Source organism: Alexandromys fortis, unplaced genomic scaffold (genome assembly GCF_014885135.2).
Source record: "Alexandromys fortis isolate MF-2015 unplaced genomic scaffold, M_Fortis_MF-2015_v1.1 scaffold_497, whole genome shotgun sequence".
NCBI classification, from domain to species: domain Eukaryota; kingdom Metazoa; phylum Chordata; class Mammalia; order Rodentia; family Cricetidae; genus Alexandromys; species Alexandromys fortis.
In genome coordinates this window covers 91,583-110,523 of record NW_026068384.1, presented here as the reverse complement: position 1 = coordinate 110,523, position 18,941 = coordinate 91,583, and the positions used below count along the sequence as shown (strand labels likewise).

The following is an 18,941-nucleotide window of genomic DNA, read 5'->3' as shown; positions in this document are numbered from 1 at the left end:
GGTCGGGGTCATCACACGGTGGGGTCGGGGCAGAGGTCACGTATGGATCACGTGAGGTCGGGGTGTGGTCATACTGGGGTCAGGGCGGGGTCACACGGGGGTCAGTGCAGGGGTCGGGGTGGGGTCAGAGTGGGGTCACGTGGAGGTCAGGGTGGGGTCATGTGAGGGCAGGGTGGGGTCACACAGGGGTCAGGGCGGGGTCACGACAGGGTCATCACACGGGGGTTGGGGTGGGGTCACGGGAGGGTGACACAGGGGTCAATGCGGGACCGTGGGGTCAGCAGGGTCAGGGTGGGGTCACCTCGGGGTCAGGTTGGGGTCACAGGGTCAGCGCTGCTCCCACGGGGGTCATGGGAGGGTCACTGAGGGGTCAGGGTGGGGTCACATGGGGGTCATCATGGAGTCAGAGGTCAGGGTCGAGTACGGGGTCCGGGTCACGAGGTCATCACAGGATCACTTTGGGCTTGTGGGGGGGTCATGGGTCAGGGGGTCACAGTCGCGGTCACTGTGAGGTCAGGGGTCAGGGTGACGGAGCCACTGTGGGTGAGGGGCCAGGGTCACGGCGGGGTCACGGCGGGGTCACGGGGTCAGGGGTCGCGGGCGCACACGCGTGTCTCACCCTCCGAGTAGTGCGAGAGCGTGAGCAGGCTGACGCAGGAGGCGCCGGCGCCCGAGCCGAACACGGTCACGCGCTTGGGGTCCCCGCCGAAGGCGCCCGCGTTCTCCTCCACCCAGCGCAGCGCCTGGATCTGGTCCAGGAGGCCGTAGTTGCCCTTGGCGGCCTGGTCGCCCGTGCTCAGGAAGCCTGCGGGTGGGGGGGGCGGGGACACGCCAAGAACACGCTAAGCACACGCGGAGCAAACGCCAAACACACGCGAAGTTCACGCTAAGAACACGCTAAACGCTAAGAACATGCCGAGCACACGCTAAGCACGCACTAAGAACACGACGAGCACACATTGCACGTGTGATGTGGGGCAGGGTCATGGAGGTCACGCAGGGTCACGCGAGGTCACAGGAAGTGGCAGTCGTCATGCGTACACTAAGCACATACTAAGTACACCCTAATGACACGTGGCACACGCCGTACGTGTGGGGCTCACGGGGATCACAGCGGGATCGTGGGAGTTCGAGCCGAGGTCAGGAAACGTCACACACGGCAGGCACACGCCACACACGTGAGGCGGGGATGGAGTCGCGAGGGGCCACGTCACGTGAGCTGTGTGCGTGTGTGTCATACGAGGGCGGGGTCAGGGGTCAAGTGCGGGGTCGGGGGTCAGGGGATGACAGCAGACGGAATCACACAGCGCCCACGTGCCACAGACACGCCAAGCACACGCCAAGCACACGCCAAGCACACGCCAAGCACACGCTAAGCACATGCCAGGCACACGCCAGGCCGGTGAGGCGGGGTCAGGGGTCAGGGGTCGGGGGCCGCTCACCGAGCACGCCCAGGCGGTAGTTGACGGTGACCACGATGACGTCGCCGTAGCTGGCGAGCACGCTGCCGTCCATCAGGTTCCCGCTGCCTTCCATGTAGGAGCCGCCGTGGATGTAGACCATGACCGGCCGGGGGTCGGCGCCGGGGTCGCGGGCGGCTGCGGGGTCACGGAAGGCGGGGTCACGGGGGCGGGGCCACGTTCTAGGCGGCTTCCCGCTCCACTTCCTGTCTTATTTCCTGCCCCATTTCCTGCCTTACTTCCTGTTTCCTGCCCCACTTCCTGTTTCCTGCCCGGCTTCCTGCCCCACTTCCTGTCTTACTTCCTGCTTCCTGCCCCACTTCCTGTTCCCTGCCCGGCTTCCTGCCCCATTTCCTGCCTTACTTCCTGTTTCCTGCCCCACTTCCTGTTTCCTGCCCGGCTTCCTGCCCCACTTCCTGCCTTACTTCCTGTTTCCTGCCCCACTTCCTGTTCCCTGCCCGGCTTCCTGCCCCACTTCCTGCCTTACTTCCTGCTTCCCGCCCCACTTCCTGTTCCCTGCCCGTCTTTCTACTCCCCTCATGATTATTCACAGATATGCAAACCCGAGCGATGAATATGCAGATTTATGCAAATGCCGCCTCCTCCCACACCAGGAAGCCCGTCGGGGGGGGGGCGCCGTGACCTTAAGGCGGGGGAGGTCGCGTGTCCTGTGACCCAGGGTCACCTGGGGGTCACCTGGGGGTCGCATGTCACGTGACTCGTGATTCCCCCCCTTCCCCCCAACCACGGGGTTTTTAAAAAAAAAAACGGTTTCCTCCGTGTTCAGCCATGACGAGGAGAAAAGGACGCGGGGCCGCACACGGTAAAAAAAAAAAAAAGCCAAAAAAAAAAAAACCGAGACGATGATGAGATCATGCACCGGGGGGCCGGGCGCGGGCAACGCAAGAAAGTCGTTAAGGAGAAATCGGGAAAAAAAAAAGACGAGAAAACTGATAAAATCGATAAAATTATAAAACCGATAAAATCGATAAAGTCGATAAGAACGACAAAAAACGATAAAGTCGATAAGACAACAAAAAAACTGATAAAAACGATAAAACGAGAAAATCGATAAATTGACAAAAAACCGATGGAATCAATAAAATCGATTATAAAAAACTCGATACCTTCGTCGTCACCACGCGTGTGAGCCGTGATGTCATCAGCGGTTTTCCCCGTGTTCGCTCCTGGGTCGGACGGGGACGGGGACGGGGGGGGGGGAGAACGAAAATTAACACGGAGCCGGCGGCCGACACGCGTGTCGAAAAGCCGGGAAAACCGAGAAGAGAGACGGAAAAACGTAAAACTTGAGAAAACGAGGACGGGGAAAAAACGGGATTCGAGGCTGTGTGCGAGAAAAAAAAACAGGGATCACGTGACCGCACACACGTGGCACATGCGTCACCGGGAACCGTGGGACCGTGTGATGTGGTGAGGCCGCACGGGGAAGAATCCAGGGGGTCGCCACACGTGTGTCAGGACTCACGGCTCCCTCCCGCACACGTGACCTCTGACCTCCTCCACACGCTGATGATGTCACTCCGTGTGCGCCCTGTCCACGTGATGTCATCGTACTCTGACCTCACCCGACCCCAAGTGTAAAACATGAGTCGCTTCCGCCCCTAATCATGACGTCATCCCGGGTAATAAGTGTGTAATGTGCCATCTCGTGTAATAAGCGCGAAACGTGTAATCCCTCATAATAAGCGCATGTCGTCCTGCGTAACGAGCGTGCAACGCGTCATCACGTGTAATAAGCGTGTAAAGTGCCATCTTGTATAATAAGCGTGTAACTGTAACGTGTCATCCTGTGTAATAAGCATGTAACGCGTTATCCCGTGTAACAAGCGTGTAGCGCGCCGCTCACACCCACCCGCGGGCACGTAGACGTTGAGGAACAGGCAGTCCTCGCTCTGGTCCCGCACGTGCGCGGCCAGCGTGTCCAGGCTGGCGGTGAACCACACGGGAAGCATGTCCCGCAGCAGCGCGCGCTCGTCCAGGTGCTGCGGGCACACGGGTGCGAATCGCGTGGCGTCGCGCACGCCGGGCCACGGGGACGGCGGCTCGGGCGGCTGGAACCGGCGCTCGCCGGTCGGCGGCGCCGCGTAGGGCACGCCCAGGAACTGCTCCACGGGGTCCAGCACGCCGCCCGGCAGGGGCGCACGCAGCCCGCGCAGCTTCCCGTACCGCGTGCTCACCACGGGCGCCGGCGGCGACGACGCCCACACGCGACAGCACGCCAAGGCGAACACGCAGCACGCCAGCGGCCACGCGCGACACGGGGCCATCGGGGTGGTGTGGGGGAGACGCACGCGTGAAAACGCATGAACACGCGTGACGCGCAGGGTTCCGGGTCAGAGGCCGCTGGGCGTCCTCGTGGCGGGGCCGTCAGTCGCGGGTTTCTCCCAGCATCCTCGGCAGCTGCTCAGGCTGGCGGGAAGGAATGAGGGCGGGTGGTGAGGGGCGGGCACACGCATGTCGCGTGTGTGGCGTGTGAACGTGTGAGTGGTCGGCTCCCAGACGCTCACGTTACACGTGTGACGCAGAGAATCCCACCACGTGATCTCCGGCGCTCACACGCATGAGCACACACGGTTGCTCTGATGGGTACGGACGTGGACACGCACACACGTACATGCATGTACAAGGATGGCCGCCTCCTCCGCCCACTGGGATCCCGCGCACATGCGTGAGGCTCTCACACGAGGACTCGCGCTCTCACGCGTGAAGACACGCCCACCGCCCGTGAACCGCGCACTCGCTGCAGACGCGCACAGCCGTGTCGAGGCACACGCGTGCTCGGGCGCCAACGCGCTTACCCCGACATCCGTGTTCGGCGACGTCACCCGGGCCGCGGCTCCGAGGCTCCGCCCAGCTCAGCACATGCGTTGCCCTGCGCGGGGGAGGGGCGGGGACGACACGTGATGGCGTCACACGGCCCTGCGTCCCACCCCGCCGCCGGCACACGCGTGTGACATCGGGACCCGCGTCCGTGCCCGCGTGGGGGAAAATTCCCGTGCTCACACGCGTGTGCACGTGCGATACGAATGCGAGCCACGCGCAGCAGAGCACGCTCAGCGGTGCGAACACGTGAAATGCGTGGGAATGGAAAACGACGGGGATGGACACGCGGGGAAGGGAGACGAGCGGCACGACACGGGGAGAACACGCGTGTAATGAAAACATGCGGGAGACAAATGCGGAGAATGGAGCGGGTTTTAATGAGTGGGACGGATGAACATGGCTGAACACACGTGCGGAACCCGTGACGGGAATCACACGGGAAGGAAAGGAACCCGTGTGGAACGGCGAGGGGCGGCCCCAGGCAAACACGGGAATGGTGACCACGTGGTGATGATGTCATGCGGTGGTCACGGCGATGTCACACAATGGTTGGGATGATGTCGCCCGATGACACGTGATCATGTCGCCTGATAACGTGGTGATGTCACACGATAACACGTGATGTCTCCAGTTAATGTGATGATGTCGCCCGACAACACATGACGATGTCACCAGTTAACGTGATGATGTCACCCGATTGGGATGATGCCACCCGTCGACAGTACACACGCGTGTGCGAACGAATGCCCCGCGTTCACCTTTCACGGACAGCACACGTCAGCACACGCCACGGGCGACGCTACAACGACGACGACATCGGCGCCGAGGCCCTCGGGGGGGTCGTGTCCGGGCGCCGCGTGTCCGTCACCGCCTCAGGCGCCATCTTGACCCGCGTGGGGGACTCTGGTTCGAGGCCTGTGGGGGAGAAGAGACGTCCGTGATGGCGTGTACGGTTACACGCGTGGTCACGCGTGAACGCTGGTCACGGAAACACGCACGGCTGTGGCTTCTCTGGGAAGGGAGGGCCTGAGTGCGAATCCCAGCCTGGAAGACCGGACACGTGTGCGCACTACACACAGTATCAGTGTGACACCACCACGGCTGCAGGCGTGTGTGCGTGATTTACCTGCAGTAGGTGCGGTGCGTGTGCACTACCCGCGTGTGCGAATGCACGTGTGCAGACTGAGGGGTCGCAGTGGGCCGTGGATACGCGCACGTGCACACGCAACACACGCATGATGGGACTGAGTGTGAACGCCACGCTCATGGGTGGGAGTGCGCGTGGGTCGGGGAAGCGTGTGCACATGCGTGCGTGTGAATGGCGTGTGAACACGTGTGACGTGGACTGGCCGAGGTGGGGCGTATGCGTGTTGCTGCAAATACACGTGTGTAGACTCAGGGTGAACAGACACGTGCGCACACGGAGAGCGTGAAAGATGTACGTGGGCGTGGAAAATAAAACCGTGAGTGGGGATGTGGACACGATGACACGCATACACACGGTCTACACACGCTTGTACGCGCACACGAGGGGCCGGCACGGCTGGTCACGAGGTGTGGGCACCTGGTTGCGGGGTTTAACACGCACGGTCAGATTCTCATCGGCGTCCCTCGCGTGCCAGAAGTGAACGAATGTGAGTCTCACACGCGTGTAGCAGCAGCAGCACGCGGACGCACACGCCACAGCTCGCTCACACTCGGTCTCGGGCTGCGCGGGACGCGGGGTGAATTCTCACGCCTTTCACGCGCGCGAGGCAGATCCTCAGCGCGGAACCGGGTTCGAATCCTTAAAAAAAAAAAAGAAATTAAACAGAAAACGTGATTGAAACAGGGAGCAAGCGCACGCACGCGAGTGTGAACCGTGACGTCGACCCGGGGGCCGCGTGGCGCGCTCTGCGGAACACACGCGGGACACACGGGATACGAATGACCGCGTGAAATTAAAATTTTTTATATTTGTCATAACATTTTTACTCTTTAAGAAATCACACGCTAGCCACGCGTGTCGGACATCACGCTGCACACGTGTAACACACGAAATAGAAAATAAAAATAAATAAAAAATAAATAAAATAAAATTCATAACACGGACCCAAAGCGTGACAGGGGCGGGACCCTGGGGGGGTGACTGACAGCTTGGTGGAGACCCCCGCCCCCCCCCCCCCCCCGGGAAAAAAAAAAAAAAAAAAACCCCCAAAAAAAAAAAAAAAAAAAAAAAAAAAAAAAAAAAAAAAAAAAAAAAAAAAAAAAAAAAAAAAAAAAAAAAAAAGAAAAAATCAAATTAAATTAAAATTAATTAAAAAAGCAGCCACATAAAAAAAAAAAGCCCGGATGGATGATGACAACGGAAAAAAAATAAAATGAAATACAACTAAAATAAATCCTGAATTACGATTGGAACCGAACTAAAACCGAACTCAACCGGACCCCGCTCCCATACCCTCCCCCTCCCGCGGCAGCGGCGCCAAGATGGCGGCGGCGGGGGATTAAAAAAAAAATTAAAAATTCAGCCTAAAAAAAAAATAATAACAATTTTCACAAAATTATCAGAAATTAAAAAAAAAAAAACCGGGAAATTAAACCTAAAAAACCCGGATTTTCCTCGGCGCCGGCGCCCCGCCCCCCTCCTCGTACCTGCGGCTGCGCGCGCTGCGTCCATCCGGGACCCGGGAAGAAAAAAAAAAAAATACGGAAAAAACCGGATTAAAGGAAACAAAAATAAATAAATTAATAAAACTAAATTAAAGAAAATAATGAAATCCGCCAGGAATAAATTTCCGCGGCGAACAAACAACAACGCGGTTTTATTTTCTCCCCCTCCCGTTTCCCGGCGCGGGGAGAGGACGCCGGGGTCGATGCAGCCCGGGCCCCGCCCCCTCCGCGGCGGCCCCGCCCCCCGCGCGCGCCGATTGGCCGGGACGGACGGCGCGGCGGCCAATGGCGGAGGCGGAGGCCTTGGCGACAGCGGCTGGGGGTGACTTCCGGGGAGAAAGCCGCCGAGCCTGCCGGGAGATGTAGTTCTCCGGGATCGCCGGTTTACGGCCGCGGAAACGGGGCAGCCCGGGCCGTTTCCGGTGTGTACCGGAAGTCAGGTGGCTCACCGGATAGCATTCTGGGAGATGTATTTCTCCCCGGGATCACGGCGTAACGACCGGGCACTGCCGGGCCGCGGAAACAGGGCCGCCCAGGCCGTTTCCGGTTTGTACCGGAAGTCAGGGTCTCACCGCAGAGCATTCTGGGAGATGTCGTTCCGTACGGATACCGCGTACCGGCCACTGCGGGGCCGCGGAAACGGAGCAATCAAAGCCGTTTCCGGTTCGTACCGGAAGTTTGGGGGTACACCGCAGAGCATTTTGGGAGATGTAGTTCTCCGCGGATCACCGCGACCGACAGGGCACTGCGGGGCCGCGGAAACGGGGCCGCCCAGGCCGTTTCCGGTTTGTACCGGAAGTCAGGGTCTCACCGCAGAGCATTCTGGGAGACGTCGTTCCGTACGGATACCGCGTACCGGGCACTGCGGGTCCGCGGAAACGGGGCAATCAAAGCCGTTTCCGGTTCTTACCGGAAGTTTGGGGGGTACACCGCAGAGCATTCTGGGAGATGTAGTTCCCCCGGATTACCTTGTACCGGGCACGGCGGCGCCGCGAAACGGAGCAGCCAAGGCCGTTTCCGGTTTGTAGCGGAAGTCAGGGGTCTCACTGCAGAGCATCCTGGGAGATGTAGTTCCCCCGGATTACCTTGTACCGGCACGGCGGAGCCGCGCAACGGAGCAGCCAAGGCCGTTTCCGGTTTGTAGCGGAAGTTTCGCGGTCAACCGCAGCGCATTCTGGGAGATGTAGTTCCGACGGGAGCCCTGTGCGCTCACCTGCGCTCTTCCGGATCGAACACCGCGGGGACTCAGCACCGAGCGCCAAGCACCCAGCGGACTAAGCACTGAGGGGACCGAGTACCCCAATGTATTAAGCACCAAGCACCGCGGGAACTTAATACCTAGCACCGAGCACCCAGCAGCGGACTGAACACCGAGCAACCGAGGTACTAAACACCGAGCACCGCGGGGACTGGGCACCGAGCACCAAGCACCGTGGGGACCGAGCACAGCGGGGACCGAGCACCAAGCACCGCGGGGACTCACCACCGAGCACCGTGGGGACCGAGCATGCAGCACCGCGGGGACTCAGCACCGAGCGCCAAGCACCCAGCGGACTAAGCACTGAGGGGACCGAGTACCCCAATGTATTAAGCACCAAGCATCGCGGGAACTTAGTACCTAGCACCGAGCACCCAGCAGCGGACTGAGCACCGAGCACCCCAGGTACTAAACACCGAGCACCGCGGGGACTGAGCTCGGTCTCCCCACCCGGCCCTGGCATTTTGGGGAAGCGCGCGGGGGTCAGATAGGAAGTGGGGGTGCTGGGTGATTCGGGTGCTGGGCGCTGTGCTGAGTCCTCCCGGGTGCTGAGTGCTGTGCTTGCTGAGTCCTCCCAGGTGCCAGGTTGATTCCGCGGGTGCTGTGCTGAGTACTCCCGGGTGCTGGGTTCTGTGCTGAGTGAGTGCTCCCTGGTGCTGCTGGGTTCTGAGGCCTCCCGGGTGCTGTGCTGAGTCCTTCCAGATGCTGGGTGCTGGGCTGAGTCCTTCCAGGTGCTGGGCTGAGTCCTCCCGGGTGATTGACAGCTGACCCCATTGCCCTTCTGTCCTCTGATTGACAGGCGACCGCCCGACCTGGAACCTGACCTTCGACCCCGGCTCCCGGCGAGGTCAAGGGGGCGATGACGTCATCACACCCCGTGACGTCGCCCCCGGCTTCAACAACAACAGGCTGCCCTGACCTAAGATGGCCGCCACGGCTTCGACGTGCACCGCCCTGACCTCATCCCACTTTGCTGCCGTGATCCCTGACCTCAGGTTCGGGGGCGGGGCCGGGCCCACCCGTGACCCCTGCTGACCTCAGCCTCCCCCACCGACCCGGAAGTGACGCCATCGCCAGGCCGGGGTTTTATTTATTTTTTAATAAAAATCCGGAATCCTCGATATTAGTGTGGCCTGTCAATCACCACGTGTGGGGGGCGGGACGTCATCCCGGGTGCTGAGTGCTGGGCTGAGTCCTTCTGGGTGCTATGCTCAGTCCCCAGGTGCAGTGCTGAGGCCTCTGAGGTGCTCGGCTGAGTCCCCAGGTGCTGGGCTGAGTCCTGGGTGCTATGCTCAGTCCCCAGGGGCAGTGCTGAGGCCTCTGAGGTGCTCGGCTGAGTCCCCAGGTGCTATGCTCAGTCCTACCATGGACTGGGTGCTGTGCTGAGTCCTTCTGGATCCTTGTCTGGGCCTTCCATCCAAGATGCTAGGTTGGGACTCCAGGTGCTCTGCTGAGTCCTCCTTTGTTGTTTTGGGTGCTGGGCTGAGTACCCAGGTGCTGTGCTGAGTCCACACGGGTACTGGGCTGAGTCCACACGTGCTGTTCTGAGTCCGTCCAGGTACTGGGTGCTGTGCTGAGTCCTCCCTGTTGCTGGCCAGAGGCCTCTTGGGTGCTCAGTGCTGTGCTGAGTCCTTCTGTATGTTCTGCTGAGACCTTCCAGGTGCTGAGTGCTGTACTCAGTCCTCCTGAGGGCTGGGGACTGGGCCCTCCCAGGTGCTCTGCTGAGTCCTCCTTTGTTTTGGATGCTGCTGTGCCTAGTCCTCTCGGGTGCTGTGCTGAGTCCTCCTCCCGGTGCTGGGCCGAGTACCCAGGTGCTGCGTCTCAAGGTGCTGGGCTGAGTCCTCCTTTGTTTTTGGTGCTGTGCTGAGTACTCCCCCGGGTGCCGCGACGCCCTCCGCTCCCGGAAGCCCCGCCCCCCACCTCTCCGCGACCCCCGCGCACGAGTCCCGGCCCCGCCCGCTGACGTCACCACGACCCCCGACCCCCGGGCGGACGTCGCTCCCAGCACGCACCGCGGCCCCCGCGGAAGTTGCTCAACCCCCGGGGTCCGCGCAGCAGCCGCCGGGAGCCGCGCGCGCAGAGGGAGCGGCGGCGCCTTCGCGCGGGGAAATCTCGCGAGAGTTGGCGGCCGGCGACCCCTGACACCGCGACGACCCTTGACCCCGCGACCACCGCGGCGACCCCGGCCCAGGTGCGCAGCGAGGCGGCGGCGGCGGAACCGGCGGCAACGGCGGGAGGGGGCGGTGACGTCATCGCGCGCACGCAAGCGCTTTCGGCTCGCGCCCGCCCCCCCCCGCCGCCGCCACGGTCGCCGGTTCCCGCGGTGAATTCTGGGAATTCCAGGTGGGCGGGGGGGGGAGGAGGTGAGTGACTTCCGGTTTCTCCGGCCGCCGTGACGTCATTCGCGCCCCGCCCCTTCCCCGCAGGCCCCGCCCCCCGCCGTCATGGCCGCCCCGCGGCTGCCGCTGCTCCTGGCCCTGGCGCCCCTGGCGTGCGCGCTGCTGACGTCGGAGGAGCCGGGTAGGTGACGTCACCGGAAGTCCCGACCCCGGCTGGAACTCAGGGTCCGGTCCGGAAGGGGTCGGGGCCTCCGGTGACGTCAGGCGGCAGGGAGTTCCCGTGGTGGCGTCATCCGGGTGCTGGGAGCTGAGTCCCCCCACCCCGCGGGCCCCGATGACGTCACCCCGGCCCCGCCTCCAGCCCCGCTTTTCCGGAACCTGCGCATGGAGCCCGCCCTGCTGCGCCTGTCCTGGGACGGATACGTCACTTCCGGTTCCCACGACGTCCTGTGCAAGAAGGGGGCGGAGTCGCCGGTGTGGGTGAGTGTGCGGGGCCCCGGGCTGGGGCGGGACTGCGTTTCCCAGAGGGCCGTGGGCGACCCGGATGTGTGGGAGTGGACTACGTTTCCCATAGTGCTCTGGGACAGCGGCCGGAAGTTGGTCTTTGTGGCCACAGTGTGGGACTACATTTCCCATGGGGCTTTGCGGCGCTGACCGGAAGTCGGGTCCTGGCTCTGTGGGACTAAATTTTCCACAGGGCTGTGTGGGACTACGTTTCCCAGAGTGCTCTGCGAGAGCGACAGGAAGTGGGATCCAGCTTCTCTGGGACTGCATTTCCCAGCGTCCCTTGTGCGCCCGCGGCAGGCTTTGACCCCCGACCCCCCAACCCCGCCCTGACCCCTGACTCCCGCAGGCCCCCGCCGGCGGCTCCTTCTGCCGGTTCTCGTCCCTGTCGCTGTGTCACGTGACCAACTTTTCCGTCTTCCTCTACCGCGACCCCCACCGCTCGGCCGCCTCCATCTTGTTCCCCGAGTCAGGTGACCCCGTGACGTCAGAGGCCCCTGACCCCGTGGCCCCTGCGCCCCTGGGTGCTGTGCTGAGTCCTCCCGGGTGTTGCACTCAGTCCTCCTCTCACCTGCTGACCCCGCCCCCTGACCCCTTGACCCCCTGACCCCCCTCCCAGACCCCGACCGCGCCTCGGCTGCCACGAACCTGAGCTGCTGGGTGCACGACGTGGACGTGATGACGTGTCGCTGGGGGCGGGGCCCCGGGGCGCCCGAGCACTTGCAGTACCAGATGTTCTGGCGGGGCGCCTCGTGAGTGGGCGGGGCTGACGCAGGGGCGGGGCTTGCTGTGCGGGGACTTCCCGAATGGGCGGGGTTAGCCAGGCGGGGAAATCCAGAGTGGGCGGGTTAACACACCTGAGAGTGATGTCACTTCCTGTCATGGGCGGGGCCAGGAGTGGGTGGAGCCAGCCACGGACTGGGAATTCCGGAGTGGGCGGGGTTAGCGGAGCTGAGAACGACGTCACTTCCTGTCGTGGGCGGGGCCAACGGCACCCGGGCTGATGTCAGTTCCTGTCCTTCACCCCCTCCCCCCCAGGCAAGGCCGGGACCGGGACCGCGAGTGCGCGCACTATGACCTCACGGACCAGCGGGGTGCACGGCTGGGCTGCCGGGTGGACAGAGCCACAGGGGCGGAGCTTCCGGCTTACGTGACCGTGACGGTGACTGGTGGGGGCGGGGCTTCCTGCACGGACCTCTCCCTGGACCTGCAGCGCACAGGTGAGCGCCTGCTGGGTGCGCGCGTGCAAGGGTGAGCGCCGGCTGTGTGCAGTGGTGAGCGCCTGCTGGGTGCGCGTGTGCAGTGGTGAGCGCCTGCTGTGTGCAATGGTGAGCGCCTGCTGTGTGCGCACGTGCATGTGTGAGCGCCCGCTGTGTGCACAGAGGTCCTGACGCCGCCCGCGCTCACCGCCGCCTGCAACGGGACCGAGGCCGCGCAGCTGCACTGGGAGATGCGGAGCCGCTTCCACCGCAGGTTCCGTTACGAGCTGCAGATCAACAAGGTGACGCCTGGGTGCTGCGCTGAGTCCTCTCGCCTGGGTGCTGCGCTGAGTCCTCTCGCCTGGGTGCTGCGCTGAGTCTTCCCTGGGTTCTGTGCTCGGAATTTCTGGTTCCTATTCTGAGTCCTCTCGCCTGGGTGCTGTGCTGAGTCCTCCTCTGCTGGGTGCTGTGCTGAGTCCTCATTGGGTGCTGCGCTGAGTCTTCCCCGGGTTCTGTGCTCGGAATTTCCGGTTCCTATTCTGAGTCCTCTCGCCTGGGTGCTGCACTGAGTCCTCTGCTGGGTGCTACACTGGGTCCTCATTGGGTGCTGAGTCTTCCCCGGGTTCTGGGCTCGGAATTTCTGGTTCCTATTCTGAGTCCTCTGCTGGGTGCTGCGCTGAGTCCTCTCCTGGGTTCTGTGCTCGGACTTCCTGGGTGCTGCGCTGAGTCCCCTCCCCCACCACAGTCTTCGCACCTGGAGCCTGAGATCGAGGAGGTGAGCGCGGTGGGCGGGGCCTCCTCCATCCCCCTCCCCCGCCCTCGCCGCCCTCTGACCCCATGACCCCCCCAGACGTCCGAGAGTCACTTCCGGGTCGCGACCCCCGGCTCCGCCTCCTTCCGCGTCCGGGCGAAGCCGACATCGTCGCCACGGTTCAGCGCCTGGAGCCGCTCGGTGCGGCTGGGTGAGCGGCCGTGACCCCGTGACTCCGCCGCGACCCCGTGACCCCTGCACCACCCCGCCCTGACCACGTGATGTCCCATCAGCAACCAGGGCGGGGGTGGGGGGTCAGGGGTCACTTCCTGTTCATGGCGGGTGGGGGGGGAATCCCGTCCCTGTGACATCATCGCGCTGTGGCCCCGCCCATCGCCCCTGTCTGTCATCACCAACGGAAGGGGGTGGATCTCCTGGGTCACTTCCTGTCCCTGACGTCACTTCCTGTCCCTGCCTGACCTCTGACCCCCGACCCCCGCAGACTGCGACCCCGCCGCCGCTGGGACCGGGAACCGCGGGACCGTCATGGCCACCGCTCTGGCCACGCTGGGGGCGGGGCTGACAGCACTGGGGACGCTGCTGCTGTGCCGGAGGTGGTGATGATGTCACGGGGCGGGGCCCGGAGGGAGGTGACATCATAGAGGGGCGGGGATAAAGGTGAAGTAATGGTGGGCGGAGCCAGTGAGGGCAGCGATGTCATAGGGGGCGTGGCTTCTGTCGGCCCCCTATGACCTTACTTCCTGTCCCCAGGTGATGTCATGGGGGTGGGGCCAGAGGACGGAGAAGATGTCATTGGGGGCGGAGCCAGCGAGGGGCAGCGATGTCATGGGGGGCGTGGCCTCTGCGGTGCCCCCCCCCGTGACCTCACTTCCTGTCCCCAGGCCGCTGAGGGCGAAGCTGTTTCCTCCTATCCCGCGGGTGAAGGAGCCGGGGCAGCGCGGGGAGGAAGCAGAGGAGGCGGTGAGGGGGCGGGGCCTGGGTGATGGGTGGGGGCGGGGCCTAGGGTGGGGGCGGGGCCTGGGTGACAGGTGGCTGAGGGAGAAAAGGGGCAGGGCTTGGGGTGATGGGCAGGCGGCAGGGGAAGGGGGCGGAGCCTCCTCCCCTGTAACACCCCCCCCATTTCCCGCAGGTAGCGTGGGCGGCAGCGGCCACACCCGAGGACCCGGAAGTGACACACGTTACGGACGCATGAGGCCCCCCCCCCTGCCCATCACTCACAGGCGCAATAAAGCCCCAGGGGCTTCTGGGAAAAATAAAGAAAAAAAACGGAGTCCGAGCCTCATAGTCTGTCAATCACGGGCCTGTGGGCGGGGCGGGGCGGAGGTCACGAAATAAAAAACGCTTTTTTTTTTTTCTCCAGGAACAAAGATGGCTGCCGCGTGGTCCATGACGGGGGATGGATGGATGAAAGGACGGAGGAAACTAGTGTAGACTGGTTCAAAAGTGAATCAAACTGGATCAAACAAGTACAAACTGGATCAAACCAGTGTAGACAGGTACAAAAACGGATCAAACTGGATCAGACCAGATCAAACTGGTTCAAACCAGTGTAGACGGCTTCAAAACCAGATTAAACTTCTTAAAACTAAATCAAAGCAGTGTAGACCCGTTCCAAACCAGATCAAACCGGATCAGAGCTGTTCAAAACTGGATCAAACTGAATCACACCAGTGTAGACTGCTTCAAAAGTGGATCAAACCAGTGTAGACAGGATCAAAACCAGATTAAACGTCTTAAAACTGGATCAAAGCAGTGTAGAACAGTCAAACTGGTTCAAACTGGATCAAACCAGTGTATACAGTTAAAACCAGATCAAACCGGATCAGAGCTGTTGAAAAGTAGATCAAACTGGATCAAACTGGTTCAAACTGGGAAACCAGTGTAGACTGGTTCAAAACCGGGTAAAACAGGTTCAAACTGGATCAAATCAGTGTAGTCAGGTTCAAAACTAGATCAGAACGGATCAGAGCTGTTCAAAACTGGATCAACCTGGTTCAAACTAGATCAAACTAGTGTAGGCTGGTTCAAAACCTGAAAAAACTGGATCAGACCGGATCAAACTGGTTCAAACGGGATCAAAGATGGCCGCCACGAGGTCCGTGACGGGGACAGATGGGCGGAGGAAGGGGCGGGGCCGGGGACAGGAAGTGGGGGGGCGGGGGCATCAGGGTGAACAGAGGTTGCGGAAACAAAAGAAAGAACGAATGATTTAGCGGGCGCGACCTTCGTTTATTCACACCCCAGCTGCAACGCCAGGGGGTCAGGTGACATCACCGCCTTGCTCGCCCTGCGTCGTCATCATCGCCCAGATTGGAGCCATCAGATGGTCTCGGGGTCTGCGTGAGGGGGGGGAGAGGAGGAGAACAGGAAGTCCCGCCCCCGTCCCCATTCGAGAAGCCCCGCCCCTCACTCACTTCCTGCTTCCCCACCCCACGGGTCCATCACATGTAAAGAGCGAGGGAAACAAAAGGAGATGAGTGACAGGCGAGGGGGCACAGGAAGGGGCGGGGCCTGGGTGACTGGCACAGGAAGGGGTGGGCTCACCGCTGCGCCCCAGGCACCCCCGCCGCTGCCCGGACCGGAAGTAGCTGACGCCGGCGCCCACGAGCGCCACGACGACGACCGAGACGATCGGGGAGACGATGCGAGCGACGGTGTTTCCTGGGGGGGGGGGGGGGGGGGGGTCAGGGGTCAGGCAGGGGTCACGACCCTCGACCCGGGGTCGGGGGTCACCGCGTGCTCACCCTGGGCTCCGCCTACGTCATCGCCGTGGTGTGTAGGGCCGTGGCCGCCACCGTGCGTGTCATGGCCGCCGCTGTATCCGCCATAGCCACCACTTCCTGTGGGAGGAAAAGGGGGTGAGGGGGGCGGGGCCGGGACTCCATTTCCCAGGATTCTCTGGGTGGGAGCAGATTCGTCTCCCAGGGTTCCTTGTGGCACTGACTGGAAGTCGGTGCGGGGGTGGGCGGGGCCCACATTTCCCAGAATGCCCTGCGTTCGTGGTTGGAGACGGCTACGTGGGACTACATTTCCCACAGTCCTTTGTGTCCTTATCAGGAGGTGGCCACCAGAGACTACATTTCCCACAGTCCTCTGTGTGTCCGTGGCCGGCAGAGACTACATTTCCCACAGTCCTCTGTGTGTCTGTGGCCGTCAGAGACTACATTTCCCACAGTCCTGTGTGTCAGAGACAGGAAGTGGGCGTCTCAGACTACATTTCCCAGCATTCCAAGCGAGTGCCTGTGTGTGTGGGGGGAAGGACAGGAATTGCTCTCCCCCCGAATAAATTTGCATACGTGAATAATAAGCAGCAAAACCCGAGGCCTCTGCGCCCTCCAGGCCCTTCATCTCGCATTTGCATAAATCTGCATAAGTGGATAATTATCTCCGCCCCCAATTGTGCACAGTGGTGGATGATGAATAAATCTGAATGAATTTGCATACATGAATAATTAACCACCACTCTTCCATCGAGACCCAAATACATTCGGGGTTGATTTGCATAAATTTGAATGCATCACATGCCCGCTCCACCAGAAGTGTCCCCGCATTTGCATAACCCCACATATGATTTGAATGCATTTGCATACGTGATGAGCTCTCACCTCCGAAGCCATTGGTGTCGCTGGGCTGTGGGCGGGGCCTGGGCGGCTGTGGGCGGGGCCTGGGCGGGGGGTAGACGCCTGCGGGGGAGTGGGGACTCAGCGCAGCACCCAGGGAGGACTCAGCACGGCACCCATCACCCAAGAGGACTCAGCGCAGCACCTTTGGCATTCAGGCGAGCCCCTGAGGGGAACTTAGCACAGCACCCACGGGGCAGGAAAACCGAGCACAGCACCTGGGATGGGGACTCAGCGCAGCACCCAGCACCTGGGGGACTCAGCACAGCACCAGGAAGGACGCAGCGCAGCACCCGGGAGGACTCAGCGCAGCACCCATGAGTTTACCTCCGCCGCCGTGTGGGTCCGAGGGCAGCGGGTCCGCCGGGAGCTTCGGGTAGAGACCTGGGGAAGGAGAACTCAGCGCAGCACCCACGGGGCAGGGGGACTGAGCATTCAGCACCCTCACCCGCCCGGGGCCCCAGATGGTATCACCCACCCCCGGGCTTCGACGTCGGATCTGGAAAAAAAGAGGACTTAGCATCGAGCACCCAGTATACTGAGCACCAGCACCGAGCACCGAGCTCTAAGCACTGAGCACCAAGCACTGAGCACTGAGCACCTGGGGCACTGAGCACTGAACACCAAGCACCCTGAGTACTGAGTACCAAGCACTGAGCACCAAGCACCGAGTACCAAGCACTGAGCACCCAGCACCAAGCACCCTGACCACTGAGCACCTGGGGCACTGAGTACTGAGCACCAAGCACCAAGCACTAAGCACTGAGCACCAAGCACTGAGCACTCTGGGCTGTGCTGGGGCCTGGACGTCTGTGAAGGGCGACTCAGCGCAGCACCCGGGGCAAAGGCGACTCAGCATAGCACCCGGGGAGGACTCACCGCAGCACCCATCACCGAAGAGGACTCAGCGCAGCACCTGGAGGAGCCAGTGAAGCACCGGGGACAACTGAGCACAGCACCCAGGGAGAACCCAGCACAGCACCTGGAGGACTCAGAGCAGCACCACTGAGAGGGGAGGACTCAGCACAGCACCGGAAGGACCCAGGAGATCACCTGAGGAGGACTCAGCACAGCACCCACGGGGCAGGAAGAACTCAGTGCAGCACCCAGCACCCGGGTGATTCAGCAAAGAACCAGGAAGGACTCAGCAAAGCACCCAGAAGTACTTAGCGCAGCACCTTGGGGAAGGCAGGACTCAGCACAGCACCCACGGGGAGGAAGAACTCAGTGTAGCACCCGAGGGACTCAGGGCAGCACCCGGGAGAACTCAGCACAGCACCCGTGACTTTACCTCCGCCGCCGTGTGGGTCCGAGGGCAGCGGGTCCGCCGGGAGCTTCGGGTAGAGGCCTGGGGAAGGAGAACTCAGCGCAGCACCCACGGGGCAGGGGGACTGAGCATTCAGCACCCTCACCCCCCCCCCCGCCCCCGGGGTCACCTGACGGCGTCACTCACCCCCGCCGGGCTTCGGAGTCGGATCTGGAAGAGAAGAGGACTGAGCACCGAGCACCCGGAGTACTGAGCAACCGGGGCACTGAGCACCTAGCGTTGAGCAGCGAGCACCAAGCACCAAGCACCCAGGGTACTGAGGACTGAGCACCCAGCAACCAGCACTGATTACCGAGCACCAAGCACCGAGTATCTTGGTTATTGAGCATGAAGAACCAAGTATTGAATACCGAGCACGAAGCACCGAGTACAAAGCACTGAGCACCCCGAGCACTGAGCACTAAGCACTGAGCACCGAGCACCGAGTATTTAGCACAAAGCACTGAGCACCCAGCACCAAGCACCCTGAGCACTGAGCACTAAGCACTGAGCACCCAGCACCCCGAGCACCGAGTACAAAGCACTGAGCACCCCGAGCACTAAGCACTGAGCACCGAGTATTGAGCACAAAGCACTGAGCACCCAGCACCAAGCACCCTGAGCACTGAGCACTAAGCACCCAGCACACCGAGTACTCAGCCCCCAGCACCCAGCGCCGCAGCCGCACTCACCGGGGTCCAAGGCGTCCGCGAGGTCAAAGTCGCCGCCGTCGTCACCTGCGCGCGGGGTCAGGGGTCAGGGGTCAGGGGTCGCGGGGTCGCGCGACGTCAGCGGCGCCCGCGGGGGACTCAGCACCCAGCACCCACGGGGGACTCAGCACCCAGCACCCCGCCCCCCCGCCCGTGACTCAGTTTCCACCCCCCCTCGCGGGCGGCGCCCCCGCCCCGAACCGGATCCGCCGGTTCCCGCCCCGCCCGGCACCGCCCGGCCGCCCCTTCACGATAAAAGTCCCCGCGGCTTCCCATA

General features: G+C 62.2%; 3 protein-coding genes across 11 annotated transcripts in view; 1 reads left to right on the top strand and 2 right to left on the bottom strand.

Moving 5' to 3' along the window:
* LOC126495530 (neuroligin-4, X-linked) overlaps positions 1 to 4,473 on the bottom strand; it is a 7,570-nt gene extending 3,097 nt beyond the window's left edge. Inside the window, exons 1-4 of the mRNA XM_050133125.1 lie at positions 4,280 to 4,473; positions 3,334 to 3,890; positions 1,443 to 1,598; positions 620 to 805 (exon numbers count right to left, since the gene is read on the bottom strand). Coding sequence (XP_049989082.1) covers positions 620 to 805; positions 1,443 to 1,598; positions 3,334 to 3,748 — 757 coding nt within the window. The 5' untranslated portion in view covers positions 3,749 to 3,890; positions 4,280 to 4,473. The remainder of the gene's footprint in view (positions 1 to 619; positions 806 to 1,442; positions 1,599 to 3,333; positions 3,891 to 4,279) is intronic.
* Positions 4,474 to 10,265: 5,792 nt separating this feature from the next.
* Il3ra (interleukin 3 receptor subunit alpha) lies at positions 10,266 to 14,298 on the top strand. 4 transcript variants are annotated; one of them, XM_050133127.1, is made up of 12 exons: positions 10,266 to 10,405; positions 10,641 to 10,734; positions 10,915 to 11,033; positions 11,407 to 11,530; positions 11,677 to 11,809; positions 12,096 to 12,277; positions 12,440 to 12,558; positions 13,002 to 13,031; positions 13,107 to 13,218; positions 13,510 to 13,621; positions 13,910 to 13,988; positions 14,158 to 14,298. In XM_050133127.1, exons 2-12 carry the CDS (start codon positions 10,659 to 10,661, stop codon positions 14,218 to 14,220), a joined length of 1,149 nt encoding a protein of 382 aa, XP_049989084.1. In that variant the 5' UTR covers positions 10,266 to 10,405; positions 10,641 to 10,658; the 3' UTR covers positions 14,221 to 14,298. The 4 variants fall into 4 exon arrangements, 3 of the variants coding, with proteins under 3 accessions (XP_049989084.1, XP_049989083.1, XP_049989085.1); XR_007590164.1 differs by lacking the exon at positions 10,266 to 10,405 and adding an exon at positions 10,451 to 10,557 and having other exon boundaries at positions 13,107 to 13,208; positions 14,158 to 14,203; XM_050133126.1 differs by lacking the exon at positions 10,266 to 10,405 and adding an exon at positions 10,451 to 10,557.
* A 923-nt stretch (positions 14,299 to 15,221) lies between these two features.
* The window catches only part of Xg (Xg glycoprotein (Xg blood group)), a 4,938-nt gene continuing 1,218 nt past the window's right edge, over positions 15,222 to 18,941 (bottom strand). The window contains exons 2-10 of one of the 6 annotated variants that reach the window (XM_050133116.1): positions 18,647 to 18,691; positions 18,102 to 18,125; positions 17,940 to 17,996; positions 17,127 to 17,147; positions 16,976 to 17,032; positions 16,634 to 16,711; positions 15,773 to 15,868; positions 15,573 to 15,689; positions 15,222 to 15,364 (exon numbers count right to left, since the gene is read on the bottom strand). In XM_050133116.1, the coding sequence (XP_049989073.1) occupies positions 15,348 to 15,364; positions 15,573 to 15,689; positions 15,773 to 15,868; positions 16,634 to 16,711; positions 16,976 to 17,032; positions 17,127 to 17,147; positions 17,940 to 17,996; positions 18,102 to 18,125; positions 18,647 to 18,691 (512 nt within the window). In that variant the 3' untranslated portion in view covers positions 15,222 to 15,347. Of the gene's footprint in view, positions 15,365 to 15,572; positions 15,690 to 15,772; positions 15,869 to 16,633; positions 16,712 to 16,975; positions 17,148 to 17,527; positions 17,631 to 17,939; positions 17,997 to 18,101; positions 18,126 to 18,646; positions 18,805 to 18,941 lie in introns of those variants that run through there. The other 5 variants (XM_050133120.1, XM_050133121.1, XM_050133117.1 and 2 more) reach the window with 5 other exon arrangements.